The sequence below is a fragment of the Eretmochelys imbricata genome, chromosome 1, assembly GCF_965152235.1.
Source record: "Eretmochelys imbricata isolate rEreImb1 chromosome 1, rEreImb1.hap1, whole genome shotgun sequence".
Classification (NCBI taxonomy): Eukaryota; Metazoa; Chordata; order Testudines; family Cheloniidae; genus Eretmochelys; species Eretmochelys imbricata.
In genome coordinates this window covers 354169026-354194714 of record NC_135572.1, presented here as the reverse complement: position 1 = coordinate 354194714, position 25689 = coordinate 354169026, and the positions used below count along the sequence as shown (strand labels likewise).

General features: G+C 49.9%; 1 protein-coding gene across 5 annotated transcripts in view; it reads left to right on the top strand.

Annotated features, from left to right (window-relative positions):
- The first annotated feature begins 5238 nt into the window (after nucleotides 1–5238).
- Nucleotides 5239–25689, top strand: part of ASB13 (ankyrin repeat and SOCS box containing 13) — a 31131-nt gene continuing 10680 nt past the window's right edge. Inside the window, exons 1-8 of one of the 5 annotated variants that reach the window (XM_077837249.1) lie at nucleotides 5239–5407; nucleotides 5769–5870; nucleotides 7496–7683; nucleotides 8212–8362; nucleotides 9598–9732; nucleotides 11279–11470; nucleotides 13755–13892; nucleotides 19278–19907. In XM_077837249.1, the coding sequence (XP_077693375.1) occupies nucleotides 5365–5407; nucleotides 5769–5870; nucleotides 7496–7683; nucleotides 8212–8362; nucleotides 9598–9732; nucleotides 11279–11470; nucleotides 13755–13882 (939 nt within the window). In that variant the 5' untranslated portion in view covers nucleotides 5239–5364 and the 3' untranslated portion in view covers nucleotides 13883–13892; nucleotides 19278–19907. Of the gene's footprint in view, nucleotides 5408–5768; nucleotides 5871–7495; nucleotides 7684–8211; nucleotides 8363–9597; nucleotides 9733–11278; nucleotides 11471–13754; nucleotides 14313–17862; nucleotides 19231–19277; nucleotides 19908–25689 lie in introns of those variants that run through there. The other 4 variants (XM_077837242.1, XR_013348355.1, XM_077837257.1 and 1 more) reach the window with 4 other exon arrangements.

The window sequence follows — 25689 nt, the reverse complement described above, 5'->3', positions numbered from 1 at the left end:
CCTATCTCTATAATCTCAGATCCAAACACCGAATGAACCAAAACACCTCCTCAGGTGGGGAAGTTCAGAATTGCATTTACAAAGCCCCCAGGTCAGGACTGTTTGGATCTGGGGTTTTAGTTCAGGCTCCATCACTCATTTAAAAAAAAAAAAAAAAAAGCAAAATAATATAGAGCTCATTTGCATTTCTCATTCAGCCACTCACAACCGGTCCTGTTCTAATGCAGCGCACGGATCCCTTGATACTGTTCCCCCAGTGTTTCAAATGAGGCGTAGATTCCTGAGGTTCTTTATAGGAGTCACTGTGAGAACCAACCAGTGGCTTGTATGGAGCTTCTGGGCATCAGACGAGGATCGGGAGCTGGTAGCTAACTCAGAACTGCCTGCTACAGTTGCTGGTGATCACTTTGTGGGTACCGACCTACGGACTGAGACCCTCTGGTTTAGTACAAGACAGAGCTGTGTATAAAGAGTGACATTCCCACTCACCTCTAGCTTATTGTTATGTGCATAGGGAAAGAAACAAGTCCTCTACCCAAGACACACAATGAAAAGCAGAGGACTTAGTTTGTCTAGCATGTCCCCTTCCCCAAAGATCCACTATCTATCTCGTGGACAGGAAATACCAACTGGCCACTGCTACCTCTCCCCACTTTCTCCATAAAGCCATCCAATTTCCCTGTACGATTCTGATCCTGCAGGCCTCAGAATTCACTTGGAATTTTGCCAGACTACAGTCTAAATTTGGCCCAAGTAAGACCTGTAGGTTTATTGGTGTGGGAGGGTGGGCAGAGGTTGGGGCGGGGCGGGGGGTACTGTTTTGTTTTTACCTATTCAGAGCAAGCCCCTCTGAAATAAAGCTGGTAAATAAAACATTCAAGAATCTTCTCCAGCAAGGGTTGTGAGCAGGCAGTTTCATTTAGACCAGTGGTTCTCAAACTTGTGATCCCTTTCACATAGCAAGCCTCTGAGTGCGACCCCCCCCCCCTTATAAATTAAAAACACTTTTTTACATATTTAACACCAAGATAAATGCTGGAGGCAAGCGGGGTTTCGGGTGGAGGCTGACAGCTCGCGACCCCCCATGTAATAACCTCACGACCCCCTCAGGGGTCCCAACCCGCAGTTTGAGAACCTCTGATTTAGCCTGTGCTGAGTGTTTACCACCTGTTTTCTGAGCATCCAGATCAGCTACAGATTTATTGCAAAGGACGGAGTCCAGATGAGTATTCCTTCTTGAGGAATAGTTTATTCCTTCCTCCCCCAAGCATCCTGCTTATCACATGCTCACTATGCGCCTAGCTAGTTATGCACACCATATTTTAAATGCATAAATACTTGTTTGTCAAGATTCCTTCTTTCCTCTGCTCCTTGAGAAAGGCCCTGAAGCCCTGCCTGTTCCATGCAGTATCCATTACAGCTGCCTGGAACACACCTCACTTCGGGTTTGCTGTAAATAGTATTGTACTTTGATTGCCGTTTTGCCGTTTGCTCCACTCAAAGTGCCACATATGTGTCCAATGCTATATAACAGTTAAGACTTCCAGTTTTCAGTTTCTAGTCTTATTCATTTCTGGCGTCTATTTCTGGCTGCTTGGTCACTTCCTTGGCAAATCAGCTTTTTGTTTGTTGTGAAAACACAGATTTCAGCGGAAATCATTTGTTTCAGCAGCAGAGAAATAAGCCCCAAAGTTAAAAAAAAACTCGTAAGAGCTCTTTTAAAACAGTGTTGTTATCTGGGTTCTCACACTGCCAAAAATCACGCACCACTTCTTGTTGCCACCAAGAAGTGAGCCAAAGAGGACATGAATATGATGTGACACAGGTTGCCTTTTACAGTGGCCAGCATGTGAATTCTGCTTTGCCGTTTTCTGTGTTTTTTTCAGTACTTATTGTTTAAAAGTAGATTCTTGAAAAGTTTCAATCTGGGTTGATTAACCAATTGTTTTCAGTTTGAACCAAAACCCAGCGTCTCTAACAACACAGTATGTAGTGTTTACTTAACACTTTCTAAACATTAACTTAGCACTCCTTCTCAGGCATGAGATCAGAATAAGAGGTGACTCAAATTCCTTCCAAAACACAAGCCCCATCCACTGATGAAGCCACAATGAAATGCTGCCCAAATTAGATTGTTCAAATGTTAATTTGCTTGTCCCACTTCTTTCTTGTGTACTTTGATCAGCAGTGAAATAGTTAGTAAAGTTAACATTTAAATTGCCATCATTAAGCTTCAGTGTTAATGTAAAATTGAGGTAAATGAGAGCAATTCACACTCCCCTCTGAGCTCATTCAGGCTGCCTGCAGACTCAGGCAGACAATGCTGCACCAGTGTCTATTATGAAAGGCTAGAGCAGTGGTTCTCAACCTTTACCATTGTGGGCCACATATGCGTTATCTGGGCCCCATCCACACAATATATATACTACAGTAACTCCCCACTTAACTTCCTCTCGCTTAATGTTGTTTCGATTTTATGTCCCTGCTCCATTACAGAACATGCTTGTTTAAAGTTGTGCAACGCTCCCTTACAACGCTGTTTGGCCGCCTGCTTTGTCCACGGCTGGCAGCCCCCCTATCAGCTCCCCTATGCCCCCCCCCAGTGCCTCCCGCCCACTAGCAGACCCCGTGGCAATCAGCTGTCTTGCAGCGATCAGGAGGGAGGGGGGAGGAGCGAGGACAAGGCGTGTGGAGCCACGGGGGGGGGAGGTGGAGTGGGGGGGGGAGAAGAGGTGGGTTAAGGGTGGGGGCTTGGGGGAAGGGGTGGAGTGGGCGGGCCGAGGGTTGACCCCTCCGCCCCCAGCAAAGTTGGTGCCTGTGCTTGCAAGAACAGCAAGAGGAGCAGGGGGACAATCCACCCTCTTCCACTCTCTGACTCCACCACCTCAGCCAAGCTTCATAGTCAGCGTTGATGACTGTAGTGTTAAATTGTTTCTTTAAAATTGTTTAAAACTTATACCTTATCAACTTGCTTGTTTAAAATTGTTTAAAATGTACCTAATGCCTTTTGTCTGGCAAAAAAAAAAATTTCCCTGGAACCTAAACTCTCCCCCCCTCCATCCATTTACATTAATTCTTATGGGGAAATTGGATTCGCTTCACATCGTTTCACTTACAGTTGATTTTTCAGGAACAGAACGACCACGTTAAGTGAGGAGTTACTGTACCTGTATGGCCCTGAGGATGTCACATGGGCCGCAGCTGTGGGTTGATTGGGCCACAGGTGGCCTGCAGGCCATGGGTTGAGAACCACTGGGCTAGAGATTATTTTTTTTAAATGAAAGTTTCGACTGTGGCCCACAACATGGAAGCCTTCAGTGAGAAATGCTTGTGCTTGAAGGACTCAATCCAAAGCTGCTCAGCACCTTGGAGGATCTAGTCCCCGGTTGCCATGAAGGAACCCAACCCGTCCACTGATTTTCAAATACCTCCATGAGGCAGGTACCATAAGTAGGTAATATCCTCATTTTACTGAGGAGGCCCCCATTGGGTCAGACTAATGGTCCATCTAGTCCAGTACCCTGGCTTTGGACCATTGGTCTGACCCATTTTGATGGATAATACTGATGTTTATTTTTAAGTTATTGGTTTTTTTTTAAAGATTTTTATTTCTTTAAATTTTCATAATTGTGGGAACTTATGGGAGGGCCAGAAAATAGAGGGGGTGGGGTTTAGAGACTAGCTATTTAATGACAGTAGATGTTGATGTCCAAAAAGTTAAAGTTTTATAACTGTGAAACCATAAACTGTGAATTTCACAGGTCAAAAATATACCAAGTAAATATCCTTAAATCAAACTAGGCTTGAATAAAGACTGGGAGTGGATGTGTCATTACACAAAGTAAAACTATTTCCCCATGTTTATTCCCCCTCTCCTCCCTCCCCCGTTCCTCACACGTTCTTGTCAACTGCTGGAAATGGCCCACCTTGACTATCACTACAAAAGGTTTTTTTTCTTTCCTGCTGGTAACAGCCTTACCTGATCACTCTCGTTACAGTGTGTATGGTAACCACCCATTGTTTCATGTTCTCTGTGTATATAAAATCTCCCCACTGTATTTTCCACTGCATGCATCCGATGAAGTGGGCTGTAGCTCATGAAAGCTTATGCTCAAATAAATTGGTTAGTCTCTATTGGAGCCACTTACTCTCCTGCTGAAAGTTTGAGAGTGAGTTTGTGGGGGGGGGGGGGCGGAGGGTGAGAAAACCTGGATTTGTGCTGGAAATGGCCCAACTTGATTATCATACACATTGTAAGGAGAGTGATCACTTTAGATAAGCTATTACCAGCAGGAGAGTGGGGTGGGAGGAGGTATTGTTTCATGGTCTCTGTGTATATAATGTCTTCTGCAGTTTCCACAGTATGCATCCGATGAAGTGAGCTGTAGCTCACGAAAGCTTATGCTCACATAAATTGGTTAGTCTCTAAGGTGCCACAAGTCCTCCTTTTCTTCATGTTCCTATAGAGACACCAACCAACCATGGGCCTGATTTGCCACTGCCAGCCACATAGTGTACTGTATTCAGAGTAACAGCCGTGTTAGTCTGTATCTGCAAAAAGAAAAGGAGGACTTGTGGCACCTTAGAGACTAACCAATTTATTTGAGCATAAGCTTTTGTGAGCTACAGCTCACGTCGTCGGATGCATGCAGTGGAAAATACAGTGGGGAGATTTATATACACAGAGAACATGAAACAATCATGCCAGTGCAAATTGAGTATCAAACAGGGAGCTCTTGGAAGAGATTTAGGCATGTAACTCCCATTGGTTTCAGTGGGAGGTAGGGCCTGTGGCTGTCTCTAACTCTGGGCCCGCAGCACCTTCCATGCTGGGACCCTGACTGCAGCTGGGGCTTCCCGCTGTCACCCTGACACAAATCAGGGATAACGACAATAATGATTTAAATAATAATAATAATGAAAGAGAACCCAGGAGTCCTGGCTTCCGGCTCTGTGCTGCAGGCAGGGCTCGGTGAGTGTTTTGGATTGGTTCCCCGGCAGGGACCTATGCCCTCACGCCCGTGCATGGTGCATTACTCCGAAAGCCGCCGCAGGGAGGTTTGCAGCTGGGCCCGGAGCCAGCACCGCATCCCGTGCAAAGCGCCCGGCCGCCCGCCGGCGGCAGGGGGCAGCACCAGAAAACTACAAGTCCCAGAGGCCTTTGCGCCGGCCCTTTGGCCCCGCCCCCGGCTCTGACGCAGGTAGGCTGAGCAGAGGGGTGGTCACCCAGCGCCGGAGCCGCATGCGCGGTGGTCGGGGTCGGGGTCCGGGTCCGCGAGCCGGGGGGGGGAGGGATCAGCCCCCGCCCCTCAGTGAGCAGGGGCTGCTGGGACTTGTAGTTCGGGGCCGGGCCAGCCGCGGGCCATGGAAGGGTCGCTAGCCAGCGGCTCCAGGCTGGGGGAGGTCGGTGAGTGAGTCCTGCACCCTGCGAGGGGGGAGATTTTGGGGGGGCTCTTCTCCCAGTGGAGGGGAAAAGGGTGATTTGGGGGGCAGGGGGCTTGTTCCCCAGGAGGATGGGGGGAGCGCCTGTTTCCATTCGGGGTGGCCCCTGCTACCTAGGAGTGGGGGTGCCTGCTTCTGGGGGGGAAGGGGGGAGTGATGTGGGGAGGCCCTGCTCCCTGGGGAAGGAGGGAGGGGAGCCATTGGGGGCCAGGGGCTCTGCTCCCTGGGGAGGGCCAGGGGTGCCTCGGGAGGAATTTGCAGAGCCCCAAGAAGACCTGTGGGGGTAGGGGGGAGAGCCCCTGCCCCCGTGACACGCTCTCCTGCAGGGCAGGACGATTCCGAGCAGAATGAAGGACGTTGTACGCCCGGGTGCCGGGGCGTATCCCCACGCTGCAGCGGACGCAATGCACCTGCTCCGGGGTGCCATGGTGGGTTAGGAGCAGCGATCTGCAGGGACTCGGGTGGGCTGGCAGCCGCAGGTCGGGTCCCGCTGGTGCCAGATGCCTTGAGCGGCTGCACCGCACCGTTCGGAGCGTCCTCGCTGCCGTGTAGTTGTGCACACAAGGCTACAATGAGCAGGCTCGGTTTTCCGGGAGCTGAACGGCCCTATCTGTGTCGCGAGAATAATGGCCTTCAGCCACGGGCAGCGTGCTTTTCTTCTTTGGCTCCGGAATGGCCCGTCTCACCTCCAGCCCTGCTGCTAGCCGGGGAGGGCTGCTCCTTAGCAAACAGCCTGCCCTCTCCTGGGCCAGGTTCCCCTCTCACTTACAGCGATGTAAATCAGGATTATTGCCATTAAACACAAAATATCTTTCCTCCGAGTGGGGTGAGGAAATGGAGGTCCCAAAAGACTACAGCGTATAGGTGTGCTGTGAAAACACCAAAACCTTAATAACAGAAAAGAAGAGCTAAGGATTAGGGCAACAATGCACCCACGGTGTAAATGCATCATATTTGCTGCTTTTTGCGGCAACGTTCATGACTCTGCAGCTTTGCATTGAGCAGCGGAGCTTCAATCCAGTAGCAGATACAGCTGGACAGTTTACAGGGAGGGTCCAGCCTTTTCCATGATGTGGGCACCTCCACGGGCAACATGCAGACCAGACATCATCTGTGTGGCATGACCTCATGTGTACGGGGTGTGCAAGGTCAGGCTGCGCGGTGGGTGCCGTTTTGTGGCCGGCCGAGGTGCCGTGCAACTGTGCTCGAGGCCCATGTCCCTGAAAAGGTTGGAGCACCCTGATACACGCTCATTAAAACCCCCTGCAAGGCAGGCTTGTCACCACCTCACCTTAATTCTCTTCACCCTGCCTGCCCACCCCTGGCACCATGGAGTGCTTGCTTCTCAGGGGCTGTGTGGAAGGGCATTTCAGCATGGGGCCTATAGCATGTTGTTCTTCTTGGTGCCCTGGTAGTGGCTTTTATGCACACAGCTCCACCATGCAGGTTACTTCTGCCCTTAGCACCAGTAATCTGTGGAGGGGCCATATCTGGCGATGCTTGGAGAGGAGGAAGAATTGCATGAAAACACAGCAGCAGCTGACTGAAGACAAAATGCAAATTAATGCTACTGGCTTCTTTTCCGAGGATTTGGGGTGTGTCGTCCCCATTCGAATAGAGGCAGAATGCGTCCTGTTAAAAGGCATCACATCTAGATTGAAAGAGCCCAGGGCTGTTCTGCGTTTGTCACTAACTCTATAAGCAAAATACACTTAGGCAGAGACACTGCTGCCTTTGTTTCATACAGCAACCATTTTAATAACCGTAATACTGTGTAGTCAGAGAGCACATTCACACAAGGATTGCAACACGTTTGACGAATAGTAATGAAACCCCCCAGTATTCCAGCTTTTATACATGGGGTCCTGGTAGCACACAGAAGTGAAAGTGACTTACCCAGGGCTATGCACTGAGTCATTAGCAGAGGTGGGACTAGAACCCCCAAACGCTTAGTTTCTTATTCAAGCCACTGGCCCATGCTCATTCTCCTCCCAATAAAGTGAGTTGTCTCCAGCCCACAGTCTATCATTCACATTCTCTCCTTTCTCCCCAGGCTTCTGGGCTGATAGGACACCTGTTCATGAAGCGGCCAGGAGGGGAGAGATCCTGCAGCTGCAGCAGCTGATAGCAAATGGTGCCTGCGTAAACCTGGTCACTTACGACTCTATCACCCCCTTGCATGAGGCGAGCCTGCGTGGTCAGACGCAGTGTGTGAAACTCTTGCTTGCTGCAGGGGCCCAGGTTTGTAATAAATTCGAGGGTTCCTTCCCTGTCCCCCCTGGCCTTTTGCTCTTGATTACCCTTCTACAAATCCAATTCAATAAGTGACATTATGTCCCCTGAAGGGGAAAATTTTTAGCTGTGCTGTCCTTGCTATGGGCCAAGCCTTCGCTGAAATCAGTGGGACGTGAGGTTCTTATAGAGTCACAGTTGAGTCTTGCCCTTCTGGATCAGTGCACGTCAGCCGTGCTATCCAAAGTGATCACTAAGTGACCTAGGGAGCAGCAGGAAAAGCAACTGGAGTGGATTCTCTGGCAAGTTTTGCATTTTATTGCTATGTTCCTTTTAGTACTTCCCTTAGCTCTGTTCTAGGAAGAAAAGACCTGGCTCACTTTAGAGTGACGGGACCATACTCAAGCTAGGTTGGTGACAATATCCACCGGCTGGTTCCTGCCTTTTCCAGGGTTAGAGAGTGTGTGTTAAAGACCTAGGCAAGCGAGCAATGGCATACAGCTGCCTCTGAGTCAATACTATCTTTCGGCCTTCTAGGTAGATGCCAGGAACATAGATGGCAGCACTCCGCTCTGTGACGCTTGTGCGTCGGGCAGTATTGAATGTGTGAAAGTGCTCCTGTCCCATGGAGCGAAGGTGAATCCTCCGCTCTACACGGCGTCCCCTCTCCATGAAGCCTGCATGAATGGTGAGCCCGCAAGATCCACACTCACACCCATGGCAGCTGCAAAGGGCCTGAAATAACCGTAAGATTCCGTTGTTCATCAGACTGTAACAGCTGGAAAGTATCTCCTGTCGTCTCTTTTTGTTAAGATTAGTTGTGTGGTTTTAAGGCCCATTGTGTCAGGAGAGATCCTGCTGAAGTCGGAATGAAAAACTCTGCGGGACTGGGCAAATAAAGAAATTGTAGGTATAAGGCAGTTGGACACCATGTGATGGACACAATAGAAAATCCTAGCTAGGTAGGACAACAACTTCCATTATTTGTTAATGTAGCCCGGAAGAAGTCCCTACGTTGGGCCCACCCCATGACCTCTCCGTTTGTTACACTCCCATCAAAATCAGATTTGAGTCGAGGGAAGGTTGATCTTCCAGTGAAGGTACTGGACTGGAACTCAAGACCAGCGATCAGTTCCCAGATCTGGCATAGACTCCCTGTGTGACCTTGGCCAAGTCTCTTATTTCCTCTGTGCTTCACTTTCCCCCTCTGTACATTGGGTGCGATAACACTTCCTTCACCCACCCTTTGCCTGTCCCGTTGGATTGTATGATGTTAGAGGCAGGGGTTGTCTCCCACTGTGAGGTCACTGGGAGCTGTCAGGTGCTTAGCACTTTTGAAAGTCTGACATGTGCTTAAATAGCTAATGTTAGGCTCCTAATTTTTGAAATCCTTGGCATGAGCACTCTTATGAAGGTTCAGCCCGGTTAGATGACTCAGTCCATCCCCCTTGGAGCATAGTCTGCCCAAGTTTAGTTGAGTCTAGCTTCAAAGGACTCGAGCAACAGGGCTTCTACCTCTTCCTATGGATGACCGTGTCACTGTCCGTTAGATTTAGCCCAACAGGGAAAAATACACCCAAGCCTTTGCGCTTAATGTTCCAAATGTTAATGGCACTCTTAGGGTAGGTCTACACAGCATGGGCTAGCCTGCCCGGGTTAGCTTAGATCCAGCCAGCATGGATAACAGTACCAGTGAAGACAGCGCAACGCGGGCTTCAGCACCGGTAGTACAAGCTTGGTGTAGACCCTGGGTACATACTTGGGTTACAATCCACTGCGGGGTCTTCAGTGCTGTTACTGTGCTAGCTGGATTCAAGCTCGCTTCTGCAGCGTACACATACTCTTAGGCCAAGCTGAGACAAAGCACGTGGAAGTTCCCCTCAAAGCCAGGCTGTTTCCCACTGATCAGTTCTCTTTTCAAAGGGAGTTCGGCCTGCGTGCAGCTCCTGATAGACGTCGGTGCGAACCTGGAGGCCCACGACTGCCACTTCGGAACCCCTCTGCATGTAGCCTGTGCCCGGGAGCATCTGGATTGTGTGAAGTTACTGCTCAATGCCGGTATGGCACACCGGAGGTGTTGGTTTCAGTGTACGCAGTACCTAGTGGCGATGTTTGTGCAATGCTCACCTCTTGTATCTGTTCTTGGGCTCAGAAGAGAAAAGTTATTTTAGAAGAAGTTTATTAATTCACGGAGCCCTTGAAATGGACATGATTATGTCCTCAGAGTGTCTGCCAGACAAAATAAATATATACAGAAGGGCTTTTCTTCTGGGCAAAGCAATGCACCTATTTAGCCATTTTTGGAAGGCTTCCAGCTTAGGCAGGTTAATATCCGTGTCATAAACTCTCCTGTTTAGTTCAGTGGCATTTAGCTGTTCCTATTTTGTTAATAACCAAACCATTCCAGCATCCTAGAATAATGTCTCAACGCACTCTTAATAATGGTGTTGGATCAATATTGGTAATTTTTTTTTTAAGGTTGAAGATAGAGGAGAGCTGGAAAGAGAGACATATTGGGGTTTGATGTACAACAAAACATTAGGTCCCTGGTGTGATTTGATTGGAGTTACACCAGAGATGGATTCGGCCAGGGGATATTCAAGTAACATTGCATGCTCCAAGTTTCACATCCAGGGTCCCTGGCCGTAGGAACCAGAGCTAGTTCTGAGTCAAATCACAAGAGCCAAGCACCTCCGAACTTTGTTGACGTTTTGGTATGGATTTGGACTTTGTGTCTTGGGTCCGTCCTTGTCAGGAACTCATGTGACCCGCAGTATCCACCTATCAGTTCAATAGAAAGGGTAGCAGGAAGAGATGGGGGAGTGAGGATACCCTTCTGGCTTGAGTTTACCGGTTCACGCTTTCTTAGCAGAAATGAGAACGAACAAGATTTGGTAAACGGTTGATGCATGCTGAAGGGCATCTAGATCTCCAGATCTCAAAATCCCAGCGTAATGAGATGTTTCTGTTAAAATGACCAGCACTTAAATAGTTAACAATGCTGACATCAGTAAGTTTCAGATTGAACAACCCATTGAGAAGAACTGGGCAGTTCCTAGCTGGTTTCAGACTGTGTAGACTCAGGACAGCAGCACTGCATAGGTTACATTCTGAAGCTTGTTTTCATAGCTATATCAGCTAACAATCTCGATGTAAGGAAAACATACGCCTGCTAAAATACATGAGGTGCTAACTCTAACTACTGGCTCAAGCCTGGTCTATACTTAAAACGTAGGTCAAAATAGCTACGGTGCTCAGGGGTGTGAAAAATCCATGTCCCTGAGTGCCGTAGCTATCTCTGACCTAACCCCCAGCTAGGTTGACAGATCTACCATCACTTGGGGAAATGGAATTCCTACAACGATGGAAAAATCCCTTCTGTCACCACAGGACATACACTGCAGGGTTATGCCAATGTAGCTTTGGCGCCATAGCTATGCCGCTATAGTGTAGACGGTCCCTTGGTCTTTCAACTGATTGGTGGAACCTCATTTAGAGGCTTTACACCAATTGAGTGGTAATTTGGTCAGGTAAGAGACGACTTAACCGGAGTAAAGGTGGCTATATCGGGGCCTTAATAAACTCATTTTGTTTATGCTCCCAGGGGCAAATGTGAATGCAGCTAAACTTCACGAGACAGCCCTTCACCATGCAGCCAAGGTGAAAAATGTGGATCTGGTACAGATGCTGGTTGAATTTGGAGGAAACATTTATGCCCAGGACAACCGAGGGAAGAAACCATCCGACTACACGTGTAGGAGCAGCCAGACTGCTAAGTGCTTGGAATACTATGAAAGTAAGTGGGGCTCGGTCCCATCTTCCACAGCTGTGCTAGAATTCATTTCCTCTTCCGCAGGCTGGGTCATCATAATGGTCCTTTCCTGCCTTAAAATCTATACATCTTAGGGCTGCCATTTTCTCCCCATCTCATAATCTGCTTGTTCCTCATGGAACTGGAAAAGGTTAAGAAAAGGGCAACGAAAATGACTAGGGGTATGGAACAGTTTCCGTATGAGGAGAGATTACTAAGACTGGGACTTTTCAGCTTGGAAAAGAGACGACTAAGGGGGGATATGATTGAGGTCTATAAAATCATGACTGCTGTGGAGAAAGTAAATAAGGAAGTGTTATTGACTCCTTCTCATAACACAAGAACTAGGGGTCACCAAATGAAATGAATAGGCAGCAGGCTTAAAACAAGCAAAAGGAAGTATTTCTTCACACAGTGCACAGTCAACCTGTGGAACTCCTTGCCAGAGGATGTTGTGAAGGCGAAGCCTATAACAGGGTTAAAAAAAGAACTAAATAAGTTCATGGAGGATAGGTCCATCAATGGCTATTAGCCAGGATGGGCAGGGAGGGTGTCCCTAGCCTCTGTTTGCCAGAAGCTGGGAATGGGCGACAGGGGATGGATCACTTGATGATGACCTGTTCTGTTCATTCCCTCTGGGACACCTGGCACTGGCCTCTGTCGGAAGACAGGATACTGGGCTAGGTGGACCTTTGGTCTGACCCAGTATGGCTGTTCCTATGTTCTTATTCTGTTCTCCTGCGTAATAGTCTTTCCTCTAGCTGGGAGACAAGGTGGGTGAGGTAATATCTTTTATTGGACCAACTTCTGTTGGTGGAAGGGAGACGCTTTTGAGCTTTGCTTAGCTCTTCCTCTGGCCTGTGAACCTACTGCGTTCCTTTGGTGCTCAGCCCACACTGAGTGGGGGAGTTCACACCTCTTCATTGCTGTGGCCGTCACATGTCAATTCCGTGACCCCTCTGGACCAGGAGTCTGGTGACCCGTCTCAAACTGTTCATCTCTGCATGGGAACCTGGTGCTGTCCCACACCGAGCTTCCCATGAGAATAGGTTAAAGCGTGTAAGAGTGTGCACCATGGAAGAAGAGGAAGTGTGTGCGTTTGTGTTTGTTTCAGTTTGAAACACACCTGGATTGGGGCCTGGGAGGCACCTCCTCTAACATCAAAAATTAGAGACCTAAATGGAAAAATTGTGATTTATTTAAAATCCAACATCTGATTCTTTGTTTGTTTGAATTCTCTCTCCACATGCAATTCTCTCATGCCCACCTTTAAAGGGAACAGATTAGCCTCTCTCTCATTAATATTATTCTCTCTCTTGCTTGTGACCCTAAGCAAGAGGGAATCGGCATTTTGCCGATTATCCCCAACCTTCCCACAAGATTACAAAGAAGTGGTACGGCCTGCTAGGGAGCGAGCACCTCAAGGTTCTTTCCCTGGAATCCAGTCTCAAAGAACAGGGTAAAGGTTCCTCCCACTTCTCCCGGCTGAGCTGTGCCTCTGAGAGCCAGCCCCACGCAGTACTGTCATGCAGTCAACGAAGAGAAGAGCCTCTGGTCTGGTACCTGCCCGCTGAATGATCCCGGAGTGCTGCAGTAGGGAATGATGTTGCATTGTTTGTGGGTGCGGTGAGCAGGAACTGCTGGCTGGGAGTGTGGGCGTGGTAGTGAGTGAGATTTGAAATTGAGCCGTTACCACCGCTTTTCCGTGCACTGCAAAGCCCATCTGGAATCCTGTGAACTCTGCGGATCCCGTCGAGGCCTGGTGTAAGCAGAAACAGCCTCGTGACTTTGATGGGAGCTGTGCCGGCTGAGTTTGGCCTCCATCCATAGGCACCGACTTTTACTTTTCCCCGGGGGTGCTGTGCCCTGAGGCCCCGCCCTCACCCCGCCCCTTCTCCCAGGCCCCGCCCTCACCCAGCCCCCTCACACAACGCTCCACCCTCACTCCGCCACTTCCCACTCCCCCCTCCCCCCAAGACCCCCTCCCACCCGCTGCTCACTGGTTTCCACTCTCCCGCAAGCCGCTCCCTGAGCCGCCAAACAACTATTTGGCAGTGCAGCCTATCACGTGATCGGCAGCACCGCCGAACAGCTGTGGCTGGTGGATGCTGAGCGTCTGCTATTTTTTTTTCCCATGGGTGCTCCAGGCCCAGAGCATCCACACAATCGGCACCTTTGTCGGTCTGTGAAGAGTTCTGCGCTTGGCAGAGTTAAGAGCCTTCTGCCGAGCTGGCACAGTGACGCTGCTGATCTTTTTTTATCGTTTCAGAAACGCCCCTGAGTTTGTCGCAGCTCTGCAGAGTTAGCCTGCGGAAAGCCACCGGCCAGCAAGGGCTGGCGAAGATTGCCAAGTTAAATATTCCTCTGCCATTAATGAAATACCTCTCGTACAACTGACCGAAAGAAGGTGACCTTGCAGGACGATATCGTTAGACCCCACAAGATGAAGTATCTTGAATCTTTCTCTCTCTCTCGTTCTCCCTTCCTTCCCCTCCCCATAAGAAGTCCCTTTAATTTAAGTTAATTTATGTCAATACTGTTTCTGAGGCAGCACATCCCCGGCATCCCATCATGTGACTGAGAGTTTTGACAAAGACAATAACTTAGATCTTGTGTAGATCCAGGCTTTTAGCTAGTAATTAGGGCTGTCAAGCGTTTAAAAAAAATTAATTGCGATTAATCGTGCGATTATTTTTTTTAATTAATCGCGCTGTTAAACAGTAATAGAATACTATTTATTTAAATATTTTTGGATGTTTTCTACATTTTCAAATATATTGATTTCAGTTACAACACAGAATACAAAGTGTACAGCGCTCACTTTGTATTTATTTTTGATTACAAATATTTGCACTGTAAAAAACAAAATAAATAGTATTTTTTCAATTCACCTCATACAGGTACTGTAGGTGCAGTCTCTTTATCATGAAAGTTGAACTTACAAATGTAGAATTATGTACAAAAAACCTCTGCATTCAAAAATAAAACAACATCAAACTTTAGAGCCTACAAGTCCACTCAGTCCTACTTCACCCAATCGCTCAGACAAACAACTTTGGTTCCAATTTGCAGGATATAATGCTGCCCTCTTCTTATTTACAAGATCACCTGAAAGTGAGAACAGGCATTTGCATGGCACTGTTGTAGCCGTCGTCGCAAGATATTTATATGCCAGATACGCTAAAGATTCGTATGTTCCTTAATGCTTCAACCATCATTCCAGAAGACGTGTCCATGCTGATGACGGGTTCTGCTCGATAACGATCCAAAGCAGAACAGTCTGACGCATGTTCATTTTCATCATCTGAGTCAGATGCCACCAGCAGAAGGCTGATTTTCTTTTTTGGTGGTTCTTGTTCTGTAGCTTCCGCATCGGAGTGTTGCTCTTTAAGACTTTTGAAAGCATGCTCTACACCCTGTCCCTCTCAGATTTTGGACGGTACTTCAGATTCTTAAACCTTAGGTCGAGTGCTGTACCTATCCTTAGAAATCTCACATTGGTACCTTCTTTGCGTTTTGTCAGATCTGCAGCGAAAGTGTTCTTAAAACAAACATGTGCTGGGTCATCATCTGAGACTGCTATGACATGAAACATAGAGCAGAATGCGAGTAAAACAGAGCAGGAGATATACAATTTTACCCCAAGGAGTTCAGTCACAAATTTAATTAACACATTTTTTTTAACGAGTGTCATCAGCAGGGAAGCTTGTCCTCTGGAATGGTGGCCGAAGCATGAAGGGGCATACGAATGTTTAGCATATCTGGCAAGTAAATACCTTGCAACGCCGGCTACAAAAGTGCCATGCAAATGCCTGTTCTCACTTTCAGGTGACATTGTAAATAAAAAGCAGGCGGCATTATCTCCTGTAAATGTAAACAAACTTGTTTGTCTTAGCAATTGATTGAACAAGAAGTAGGACTGAGTGGACTTGTAGGCTCTAAAGTGTTACATTGTTTTATTTTTGAGTGCAGTTATGTAACAAAAAAAATCTACATTTGGAAATTACACTTTCATGATAGAGATTGCACTACAGTACTTGTATGGGGTGAATTGAAAAATGCTATTTATTTTTTATAGTGCAAATATTTGTAATAAAAAATAAATATAAAGTGAGCACTCTACACTTTGTAATCTGTTGTAGTAGAAATCAATATATTTGAAAATGTAGAAAAACATCCAAAATATTTAATAAACTTCAGTTTGTATTCTATTGTTTTAACAGTGCGATTAACCACGATTAATTTTTTTAATCACAGTTAATTTTTTTGAGTTAACCGTGTGAGTTAACTGCAATTAATCGACAGCCCTACTAGTAATCTTTTTACACTAGAGATTCTGCCAGACCGCTACCCCCATTGGAGTCTACTCTACAATGCCTTTTGTTCCTGAAGGGGTAATGGCTAATCACAAAGGTAGTAGGGGATAATTATCTGCGTGCCCTAATTAGACACAAATTCCACTTTTAGGCCAGAGGCTGTCAGCAGGCCTCCCAAGTCATGCAATGCAACTGTCGGCAGGCCTCATCCAGAGCCCATCACCATCTCTGGGTGTCTTTCCAGTGACTTCATTGTATCTGCCTTCATAGTTTTGGAGGTGCGGCCTACTGAGATAACAACCAATCCCAGCATGCAGTGCTCCATCTGGATCTGAGCGACCAGCCTGATGGCAGCTGCAGCCATTTCAATTTGATGTAAAAGTAGTTTCAGCTCACCGATTCTGGCAGGTGACCAGTGCAGCAACGGTCTTGGGCAATATTTGGGCACCCCATCTACAGGCCAGATTTTATCCTCTGAGGAACAATTTGCAGCACAGCTATACAATCTGATAACAAATCCATTCATGCACCAGTGACCAGAGGCACCGACTTTGAGAGGTCCTGGGGGGTGCTTGACCCCCAGGCCTTGCCCCCACTCTACCACTTCCTCCAAGCCCCCACCCCCACCCAGTCTCTTCCCACCCTGTTTTCCTCCTTCTCCACCCCTGCTCCTCCCCTTCCCCCACAGCGCCCCCTGCACGCCACTGAACAGCTGATCACCGGCAGGCAGGAGGTGCTGGGGGGAGAGGGGGTAGGTGGCTGCCAGTGGGTGCTGAGCACCCATTAATTTTTTCCATGGGTGCTCCAGCCCCGGAGCACCCACGGAGTCGGCACCTATGCCAGAGACAGGGATGTACCGATGAGCTCTGACTAGGCTTTTAAGATTTTTCACTCTGAGGTTGCCTCTTGTTTCAGCTACTCCTTTAGATGTTTGCCCTGGCACAGGGTCTGGTCCCCTGCTATATAGCTGCATATTGTCAATGTTGATTTCCTCTGTTCTTTACAAACTGTCGCAGCGTCCTTTTGATATTTAATCCTTCTGGGTGAGGTTAGATTAGAAGCAGAGCAAAAGTCTTAGTCTCCCTTAACATGTGCGATTTCATTGACCTGAAATCTGAAGGCAGCTGGCCACTTTAGTGAGTACCGCATTAGCAGGGTCTAGTCTTCTTGATGCATGTCTGGTAAGTGTTAGCACATTGAGATGAGAATAAAACCCATCCTCTTAATGATCCTGGGCTCGTGGAACCCTCTAAGGGTGTCTAACATGGCATAAAACTAGATCAGTTTTCAGAGTTGCAGCCGTGTTAGTCTGTATCCACAAGAAGAACAGTACTCCTGTTCTTTTAACTAGACCAGTGGTTCTCAAACGCTGTCACATGGTGGACTGCTACTTAAAATCTTATAGCTTACTCCTTCCCCCCCGGCCATCAATCTTAATCTTACACTTTCCCTGTTGCAACTGCAGTGCTATGCTACATGGGGAAAATAGTATGAGGGCAGTATTAGGAAGATGAGATGAAAATATTTTCAATTTAAAGGTGACCTGCAAATGATTTTTTAAACATTGGCTTCATGCCCCCCCTCCCCCTACACACACTTTTCTTTTTTCTGCTGCATGGTATATAAAGAAAACCTGAAGGGTTTTTCATAGCTATATAAAATTCTGCTTGGATTTTTACATGGGAAATATCAAGTTTGCCGGGTTTTGCTGGAGAAGCTCTGGGAGGTCTTAGAGATGTGTAGTGTGGGCTCTTTTGCCTTAACTGGAGGGACAAGGCAGTTGAATCTTTAACAAAAGCTTCCTGTATCCAAAATGTGAATTAGTCATTGGAATCGGACAGGTGTCCAGAACGCTAAACGAGAACCAAACTGCTTTCATCAGTCTGGCTCAGAATCCCTCCCCATCTCAGCAGCTCAGTCTTCACTATCTTGTCCCATTTCACTAGGTCTCCAGTCACCACAGGGTCTTCCAGCTCCGACAGGACCTGAGTTTCTGATATAAAAAAATCAAGCAGAAACAAACAAATCCCTTTCATGTCATCTTTATTTTCCCCTTTGCAGGTCACCTCCAGTGTGAGTGCCACTGTTTGGTTATGTCTCTCTTCCATTTTATCTGCGCTGTTCATTTCCTCTCCCTGGGCTTCTGGGAATTTATCCTCGGCCTCTCTCATCCCATGTGATCATAGTTGAATGTATGCCAAAAAGGAGCCAATAAAGACTTATCAGTAGACCCAAGCTCCTTTGCAGAAACCCAGCTGGGCACAGGAGATCTGGCAGGGATACCCAAGCGTGCACAAAACACACTTCTTAGGGGAAGACGGGACTGCTGCTTGTTCCAGCCGTGCATGCTGCAGCACTGTGATGCAAAGCAGCTCCCTGGACTGCCTAGAAGTGCTTTGAGAACCAGGGAACTAGGAGACAATCTGTAGTTGTTGACCTGTTTGTAATGGGGCTGAGTCAGGCAAGATGGGCTCAGGGCGATAACCGGTGATGACCTAGCTGTTTGAGATAGCATTGACCTGAAGAGGAAGGTGATTGTACTCAGGAATTGCTGGGCGAGATTCTCTCTGGCCTGGGGTATGCAGAGATCAGACTAGAGATGGTCATAATAATGGTTCCTTCTGGCCTTGGAATCTATAAATCTACCTCCAGTTAGCAAGTGGCAGTAGGGCAAGCTAATTGACCCAATCCCAGGTAAACAAGAAGCTGCAGAGGATGTCTTTTTATTCTCCCCGCTCAAGATGGCCCTAAAACAAGGGGAAGTGGACTCAGTACTCCATCGTCTGTCACAGTCCGGTCCCTTCGCTAACTATCCGCTAGCAAGAGCACCCTTGTCAGCTGTCTGAGCAGCGGCAGCACCAGGCGTAAAGAACAAGATAGAGACTGCCCGACAGGTGTCTGAGCTGGTCACCCTGAGCTTGGAAGCTCTCGCTCATTGCCTGATACCTAGCCTGGCTGACTGCATGTGATGGCAGCCTGCGATAATAGTACCTAGCTCTTTATAGAGGGCTTTTCAGCAGTAGGTCTCAAAGTGCTTTAGCATTATCCCCATTTTACAGATGGGGAAACTGAGGCACAGAGGGGTGAAGGGACTTGCCCGACATCACCCAGCAGCCTAGTGGCAGTGCCAGGAACACAACCCAAGTCTTCTGCATATTCTACTTGTTCTTCTGCAAGTTCTACCCATTTCAACAATGGGTGAAGTGACTCCTGATTTGTAAAGAGCTTTGGGGCGAAAGACGCAACCTAAATCTCCAATATTAAGTCTTTTCCGAGTCTCCTGGGCTGGGTCTGTTTAGGTTACACCCGTAGCTTTGTCTTCATGCAGGGTTTGATCATTTACCTTCCTTTGCTTTTGTTTGTGATTAGGAATGTGTAATCAAAGCGTACATCCAGTGCAAATAAAATCAAACCCCCCCCCCCCCCCCACACACACACCAGCTCGTGCTCCATATGTTCCTTTCAACCCGTGCCAGGGAAGGAAGAGATGAATCTGCAAATGCAGCTCGGCTTTCCACTCCTCCTCCTCCCTACTTCCGTGCCCCCCTCCACTCCACACTGCCTTGCAGAGCCGTCTTCGCAGGGAGAGGCCTGAAGAAAACCCCTCCAATCCAGCCACAGCTTGCGGTTTGGGGAAAGTCCAGCTCCAGATGTGGGTCGGCTCTGTCTCATCTCTTTTACAGTTAGCACCGCTCGAGAATCCTCAGGATTGTGTTGCTGGCTGCTGCCAGCAGAGTGCATTTGCGTTGGCTTGCAGTGCAGGCATTTGATCACAGCAGCTTCATTCTAACTATGTCAAGTTGATCCAATGAAAACAAGGTGTTGCTAGAATTTTGTGCCTGTAAAAACCTTGCAGGACTGAGGGATTAACTGTTTGTAGCCCAGCCCTGTTGTTTTTCCAGCCTTGGGGGCTTGCATGGGAAGGAGACTCAATCCCTGAATCTCATTGCTAGTTGTATTAAGACACGGAGAGCTTGGGTGGGAGAGGAGGTGTCAAATACAAACAAGAATAATTGACACCTTAGAATTCAGATTGCTGTGTACAGCCAGCTTCAACCAGCATGTCCCCTTGCAGGCTTTGGGTGAGCATTGGATCTTAAAATCTGCCCTTGCCTAGAAGTGCAAGACAAAGATGGAGGAGCCTTTCTGAGGGAGGGACAGTTACTCATGGGAGCATGATGGGGGATGGTGTTGGGCGGGGCGGGGGGGGGGGACCGAGGGAACAGCCTCGTGGCCAGGGAAGTGTGGTTTGCACGTTCCTTCTCTATGGTAGCGAGCCAAGGTGTGTGTGGGGTGTAATATCTTCTATTGAACCAATTTCTGTGGGTGAGAGAGAGACGCATTCGAGCGAGACGCAGCTCTTCTTCAGGTCTCTGCTGTAGTGAATAGGGCCCTTAAATAAGCCTGAAGGGACGCAGCAGTGCTAACCACTGCAGGACCAGGTGGCTGCCGGAGGACAGGGAGAATGTGATTGGAGCATACTTTGCTCTTAGACCCACAGGAACCATGGGGGCTTGGCCCGCTGCCCCAAACCTGCTGCAGAGGCGTATGAGCACCCGCCCTGCTGGAACACACGGCTCAGCGTTCAGCGAGGGGGGTGTGTATTGACAGAGACAAGCCAGGGCCCGATCAAAGCCAGCTGGCGTCAATGGGAGTGTTGCTGGCACTTGCAGTGGGCTTTGGAAAACCTCCGTGACGCGTACAGCGGGGGGGACCCATGGCAGAATGGAACCTTCCCCTCTCGCGGGCTGCTCCGGTAGCCCTCAGCGTCTCAAAGCATGAATGGACTCGGCCCTTGCGACCCCCCTGGGAAGTATTCTCCCCATTTTAGCTGGGGAGCTGAGGCACAATGAGACTAAGGCTCAGCTCCTCAGAGGCATTTCGGCTCCTGCCTCAGTGTCAGTGAGAGCTAGGTGCCTGGGTACCTTTGAGGCGCAGGGCCCATGTGACTCGTCCAAGGTCACAGAGTGGCTGAGGCAGGAATCGAACTCGAGCCCCAGTCCAGTGGCCTGCCCGCTAGGCCACCCTTCCTGCCTCCCAGCCCTCTAGGATGCTGAGCCTACCCGGGGCTCGGTATTCTGGGGATCGAGGGTGCTCGTCATGTTGCAGAATTGAACTCACAGCCTTTTACATGTGGGTTTCACCGTAGCCTGAATTGTCTTGGAACAAGGCGGGACGCCTCCCCCGATCCCCTGACGCCTCCCCCCATCCCCGCCCCTGTCGGTGGAGTTTGGCCGTCTCTCCCCTGAGGGGCTGGGGTGAAGGCTCTGCTCTCCCACCGGTATTTGTGGCACATGCTCCCAGGGGAAACACGTGACCCTGTCCCGTCTGTCCGGTGCCTCCTCGAGGGCCTGGTTCTGGAGCTTACACCAAATGTCATAGAATCATAGAATATCAGGGTTGGAAGGGACCCCTGAAGGTCATCTAGTCCAACCCCCTGCTCGAAGCAGGACCAATTCCCAGTTAAATCATCCCAGCCAGGGCTTTGTCAAGCCTGACCTTAAAAACTTCCAAGGAAGGAGATTCCACCACCTCCCTAGGCAACGCATTCCAGTGTTTCACCACCCTCTTAGTGAAAAAGTTTTTCCTAATATCCAATCTAAACCTCCCCCACTGCAACTTGAAGCCATTACTCCTCGTTCTGTCATCTGCTACCATTGAGAACAGTCTAGAGCCATCCTCTTTGGAACCCCCTTTCAGGTAGTTGAAAGCAGCTATCAAATCCCCCCTCATTCTTCTCTTCTGCAGAGTAAACAATCCCAGCTCCCTCAGCCTCTCCTCATAAGTCATGTGTTCCAGACCCCTAATCATTTTTGTTGCCCTTTGCTGGACTCTTTCCAATTTATCCACATCCGTGAACACGTGAACACATCTGCTGGAACACGTCAGACGGGCTCCGAAGCAGTAACGAGTCTGCCCCACAGCCAGACCTACTGGGCAAAGATGATTCCCAGCGGGTGCCGGGCTCGGATCAGACGTGTGCAGGCCCTTATGTTCTTAACTCTCTGCATGCCCCTGCAGTAACCAAGGCAGCATAATGCTCCCACTACAAGGCTGCCTTTCCCCTGGCAGAGCTTGCTCGGCTCTGCAGCGCGGCTTCCTTTCCCCGGCCTCTCCTCCTTCCCCCCTCGCCTCTTTTCGCCTCCTCGCCCCCGGCCCCCCCAGATGGTCTGAGAGCTCCTTGCTGCACAGGGCAGGAACGTTGCCAAGACTCCCCTCCTTGCCCCTCCTCCCGCCAGCCTGTCCAAAACACTCCCACCCCCCCCTTCCCAAATTTCCTGTGCCCCTGCTCTGGGCCTCACGGGCCTCTTGCTCAGTAGGCCCCTGCCAGGCACACAAGCAATGAGTGTTTGCTGGGTCTGTGGCAGCACCTCCTCGGTGGGATTTGGGGCGGGGGGGTTGTAACTTCCAGCCCAGCAGTTTGCCGATGGCCGCGGTCTCTCTGGCAGGGGGTCTCTGTGTAGCCCCCAGCCTGGGTTCAGTAAGTCGTGTGTGGCACATCTCAGGCTCTGCGTTATTATTTTGTTGCCTTGGTCCGTGGGGAACCTCCCGTCCCTCACTGCCCCATGTCACCGAGTGATAATCAAACAGAATCAACACACATTAACAAATGCTAGCTCTCTGGACCAACTCAGCAGCCATTTCCAAAGCCTCGGCTAATTGGTTCCAGGGCTCCGTCTGTCCTGTGGATTGGCCCCTTGGCTCAAGGAGCTTTTATTTTTCCGGCGCTCGCCCTTAACTCAATCCAGCTGTCAAAGCTTTTCTTTCTGAGTGTGTCCTGACGTTTGCTGCTTCACCCCCTTAAACCAGTCTTCCGGTAAAAGAAATGTAGCTGTACCCTGAGTGGGCTGGGTTATACACCTCATATGAGTTGCTGGGAGCTGCTTGATAGCAGTGATGCATGCTCCTGAAATGTCCTGGCTGTTCACAGGTGAGCAATTTGTGCAGTACCCCATAGCACTCTTCCAACTTGTCTTTAAAGCTTCCCTTCTGTTTGAGGTGCTCATTAATAGCACAGTGTACACAGAGTGGCCACTGCGACTGAAACATGTTCCTACAACTCTGGCACTGTATCCTGCAGGAGAGGAAATCTTCATCTTTGCCACTGGCTTGCTGGGTTATTTTACTGCTCTGTGCCTCAGTTTCCCCAGCTGAGGAAGGATGTTATGATGCCTTGTTACTGCAGTGGCACCCCATTGGGGATAATTCTGAATTTCTTTGTAAAGTGCTTTGAGATCTATGGAGAAAAGCACTGCGTAAGAGCTGGGTATTATCATGCAGAGTCAAGAAAGCTGGAGAATGGAGACAGACAGTATCTAGCCAACATGAGGGTGGGACACCTGGGTGTACTGGGCCTCTCCCTCGGCGGGTTAAAACCAGAAACACTTCCACGGATGCTTTTAACTGTTTGCGCTTTGCACCTGATTTGTTTCAATCAAATATACAAAATAAAGAAGAAAAAAGGCCACCTGACCTGGACAAACTTTCCTAGCTCCAGGCTGAGCAATCTCCGTTGAAGGAAGCTTTTCAAGTTGTCGAGATAGGTATGTAATAAAACATCCTCTGATGTCAGGGCCGAAGAAGAAGGTGTGGTGTGTTTTTCAGTAGAAAAGAAGTGAATTCATGATCTGCACGTTCAGGCAATGCGTGCACGGAGAGACATACGTTAGTCTGGGCAAACTGCTGGAGGAAAATGTGTAACAATGCTACTCCCAGCTGGCTAGGCTTGGAGCTTTCAATGTATCTCGCTGTAACAGAGCGGGGTCTAAACTAAACTCCCGAACTCAAACGCTCCCCAAAACTTCAGGGAAGTTTGGACACAGTTGCCTAGGAGCAACCTCTGCTCACAACGAATGGGGCTTGACTACATGGGAGTCCCATTGAGGTCGATGCATGAGAGTCAGTTTTTCTCAATATGAGGTGGGATGGTTGACTATGACCCTGAGGTTGGACCGGGCTGTATTAAATAGACATCTGGAAAGGTGGTTTTTAAGAGCCGCTGCCAGGTTTTGTAGACATCACAGTGGAAAAAACGTGTGGTTCTCAAAGGCCCCGGTGTCCCGTTTCCTAGACCCTTGCGGGTGCTTTATTATCGGAACAAAGAGACAGTCTGCAGCCCGTGGCACGAGGTTACGAGGGACCACTCCCCTAAGTGCTGCGCATTGTACAGCTGCCGGCCCTCTTAGTGCCAAGGCCACCCCTTGAGCAAAGCAGAGACAGACACAGCTCCTGAAACAAGAGATTTGGGGGCTTGGGCTCTGCGGTTTTAACTCTTAGCAGAAACGCCTGTGTGTGTGTGTTTGTGTGGGCGTGTGTGGATGAGCGTGTGCATGTGAATGCAGTGACGAGCTGCCAAAATCTTAACAACCGGTTCCCTCCTCACCCCACGAGGGGGTCGTTGCCCACCCCCGCCCCCCGGGACTCCTGCCCCATCCAACTCCCCGTGTTCCTTGATGCCCCTCCGCCCCCAGGACCCCTGTCCCATCCACCCCATCCCCTGACTGCCCCCAGAACTGGGCAGGAGGGTCTCATGGGCCACCGTAGTGGGTGCCCAGCCCACCCCTAAGAACCAGAGGGACCTGCTGGGAGGGGGGCGAGGTGGGGAGTCCCGGCGGTGCTTACCTGGGGCAGCTCCCAGGAAGCATCCGGCAGGTCCCTCTGGCTCCTAGGGGTGGGGGAGCATAGCTGGGGGGGAGCAGGGGGAGGGGGAGCGGCTGCTGCCCCCACTGATCCCATCAAAAGTGGCGTCTTAGGTGCCGACTCCGTGGGTGCTCTGGGGCTGGAGCACCCAAGGGGAAAATTTGGTGGGTGCAGAGCACCCACCGGCAGCTCCCCACCCACGCCCGGCCCCAGCTCACCTCACCTCCGCTCCGCCACCGCCTCCTCCCCTGAACGTGCTGCCCCGCCCTGCTTTTCTGCGCCCCCCCCCCCCCGGCTCCCCATGAATCAGCTGTTCGGCAGGAAGCCGGGGAGGGCTGAGAAGCAGGTGGTGGCTTCGCGCTCAGGCCGAGGGTGGTGGAGGTGAGCTGGGGCGGGGAGCGATTTCCCCTGCGCCCCTCCCGCCCCAGGTTACCTGCTGTGGCGCGGACGGCCCTCCTCGCGCCCCCCCCCCGCCCCCCCCCCCCAGCTCCCCTCCGCCTCCCTGGGCCTGAGCGGGAAGCTGCAGCCTGCCTCTCAGCCCGCCCCAGCTTCCCGCCGAACAGCTGATTCGCGGGAAGCCTGCGGGGTGGAGAAGCAGGGCGGGGCGGCGCGTTCAGGGGAGGAGGCGGAGCGGAGGTCAGCTGGGGCTGGGGGTGGGGCGGGGAGTTGCCGGTGGGTGCTCTACACCCACCAGATTTTCCCCTTGGGTGCTCCAGGGCTGGAGCACCCGTGGAGTCGGCGCCTAAGGCGCCCCTTTTGGCCAGTTAAATTTAGACGCCCTTTTAGGACCGGTTCTCCCCCACGGAACAACCGATTCCAAAAGGGCTTCTAAATTTAACAACCGGTTCTAGCGAAGCGGTGCGAACCGGCTCCAGCTCGCCACTGTGTGTATGTGTGGGAGCGTGCATGAGTGTGTGCACGCGTGTGTGAGTGCGGATGAGTGTGCGCATGCAGGTGTGTGTGTGCATGAGTGTGTGCACGCGTGTGTGCGGATGAGTGTGCGCATGCAGGTGTGTGTGTGCATGAGTGTGCATAGGAGTGTGTGCACGGGTATGTGTGTGCGCAGATTAGTGTGTGCATGGGTGTGTGGATGCGTGTGCATGCACATGTGTGCGCATGTGTGTGTGTGCGTGCATATGTGTGAGCGTGCATGAGTGTGTGCACGCGTGTGTGTGTGTGGATGAGTGTGCGCATGCAGGTGTGTGTGTGCGTGAGTGTGCATAGGAATGTGTGCATGGGTATGTGTGT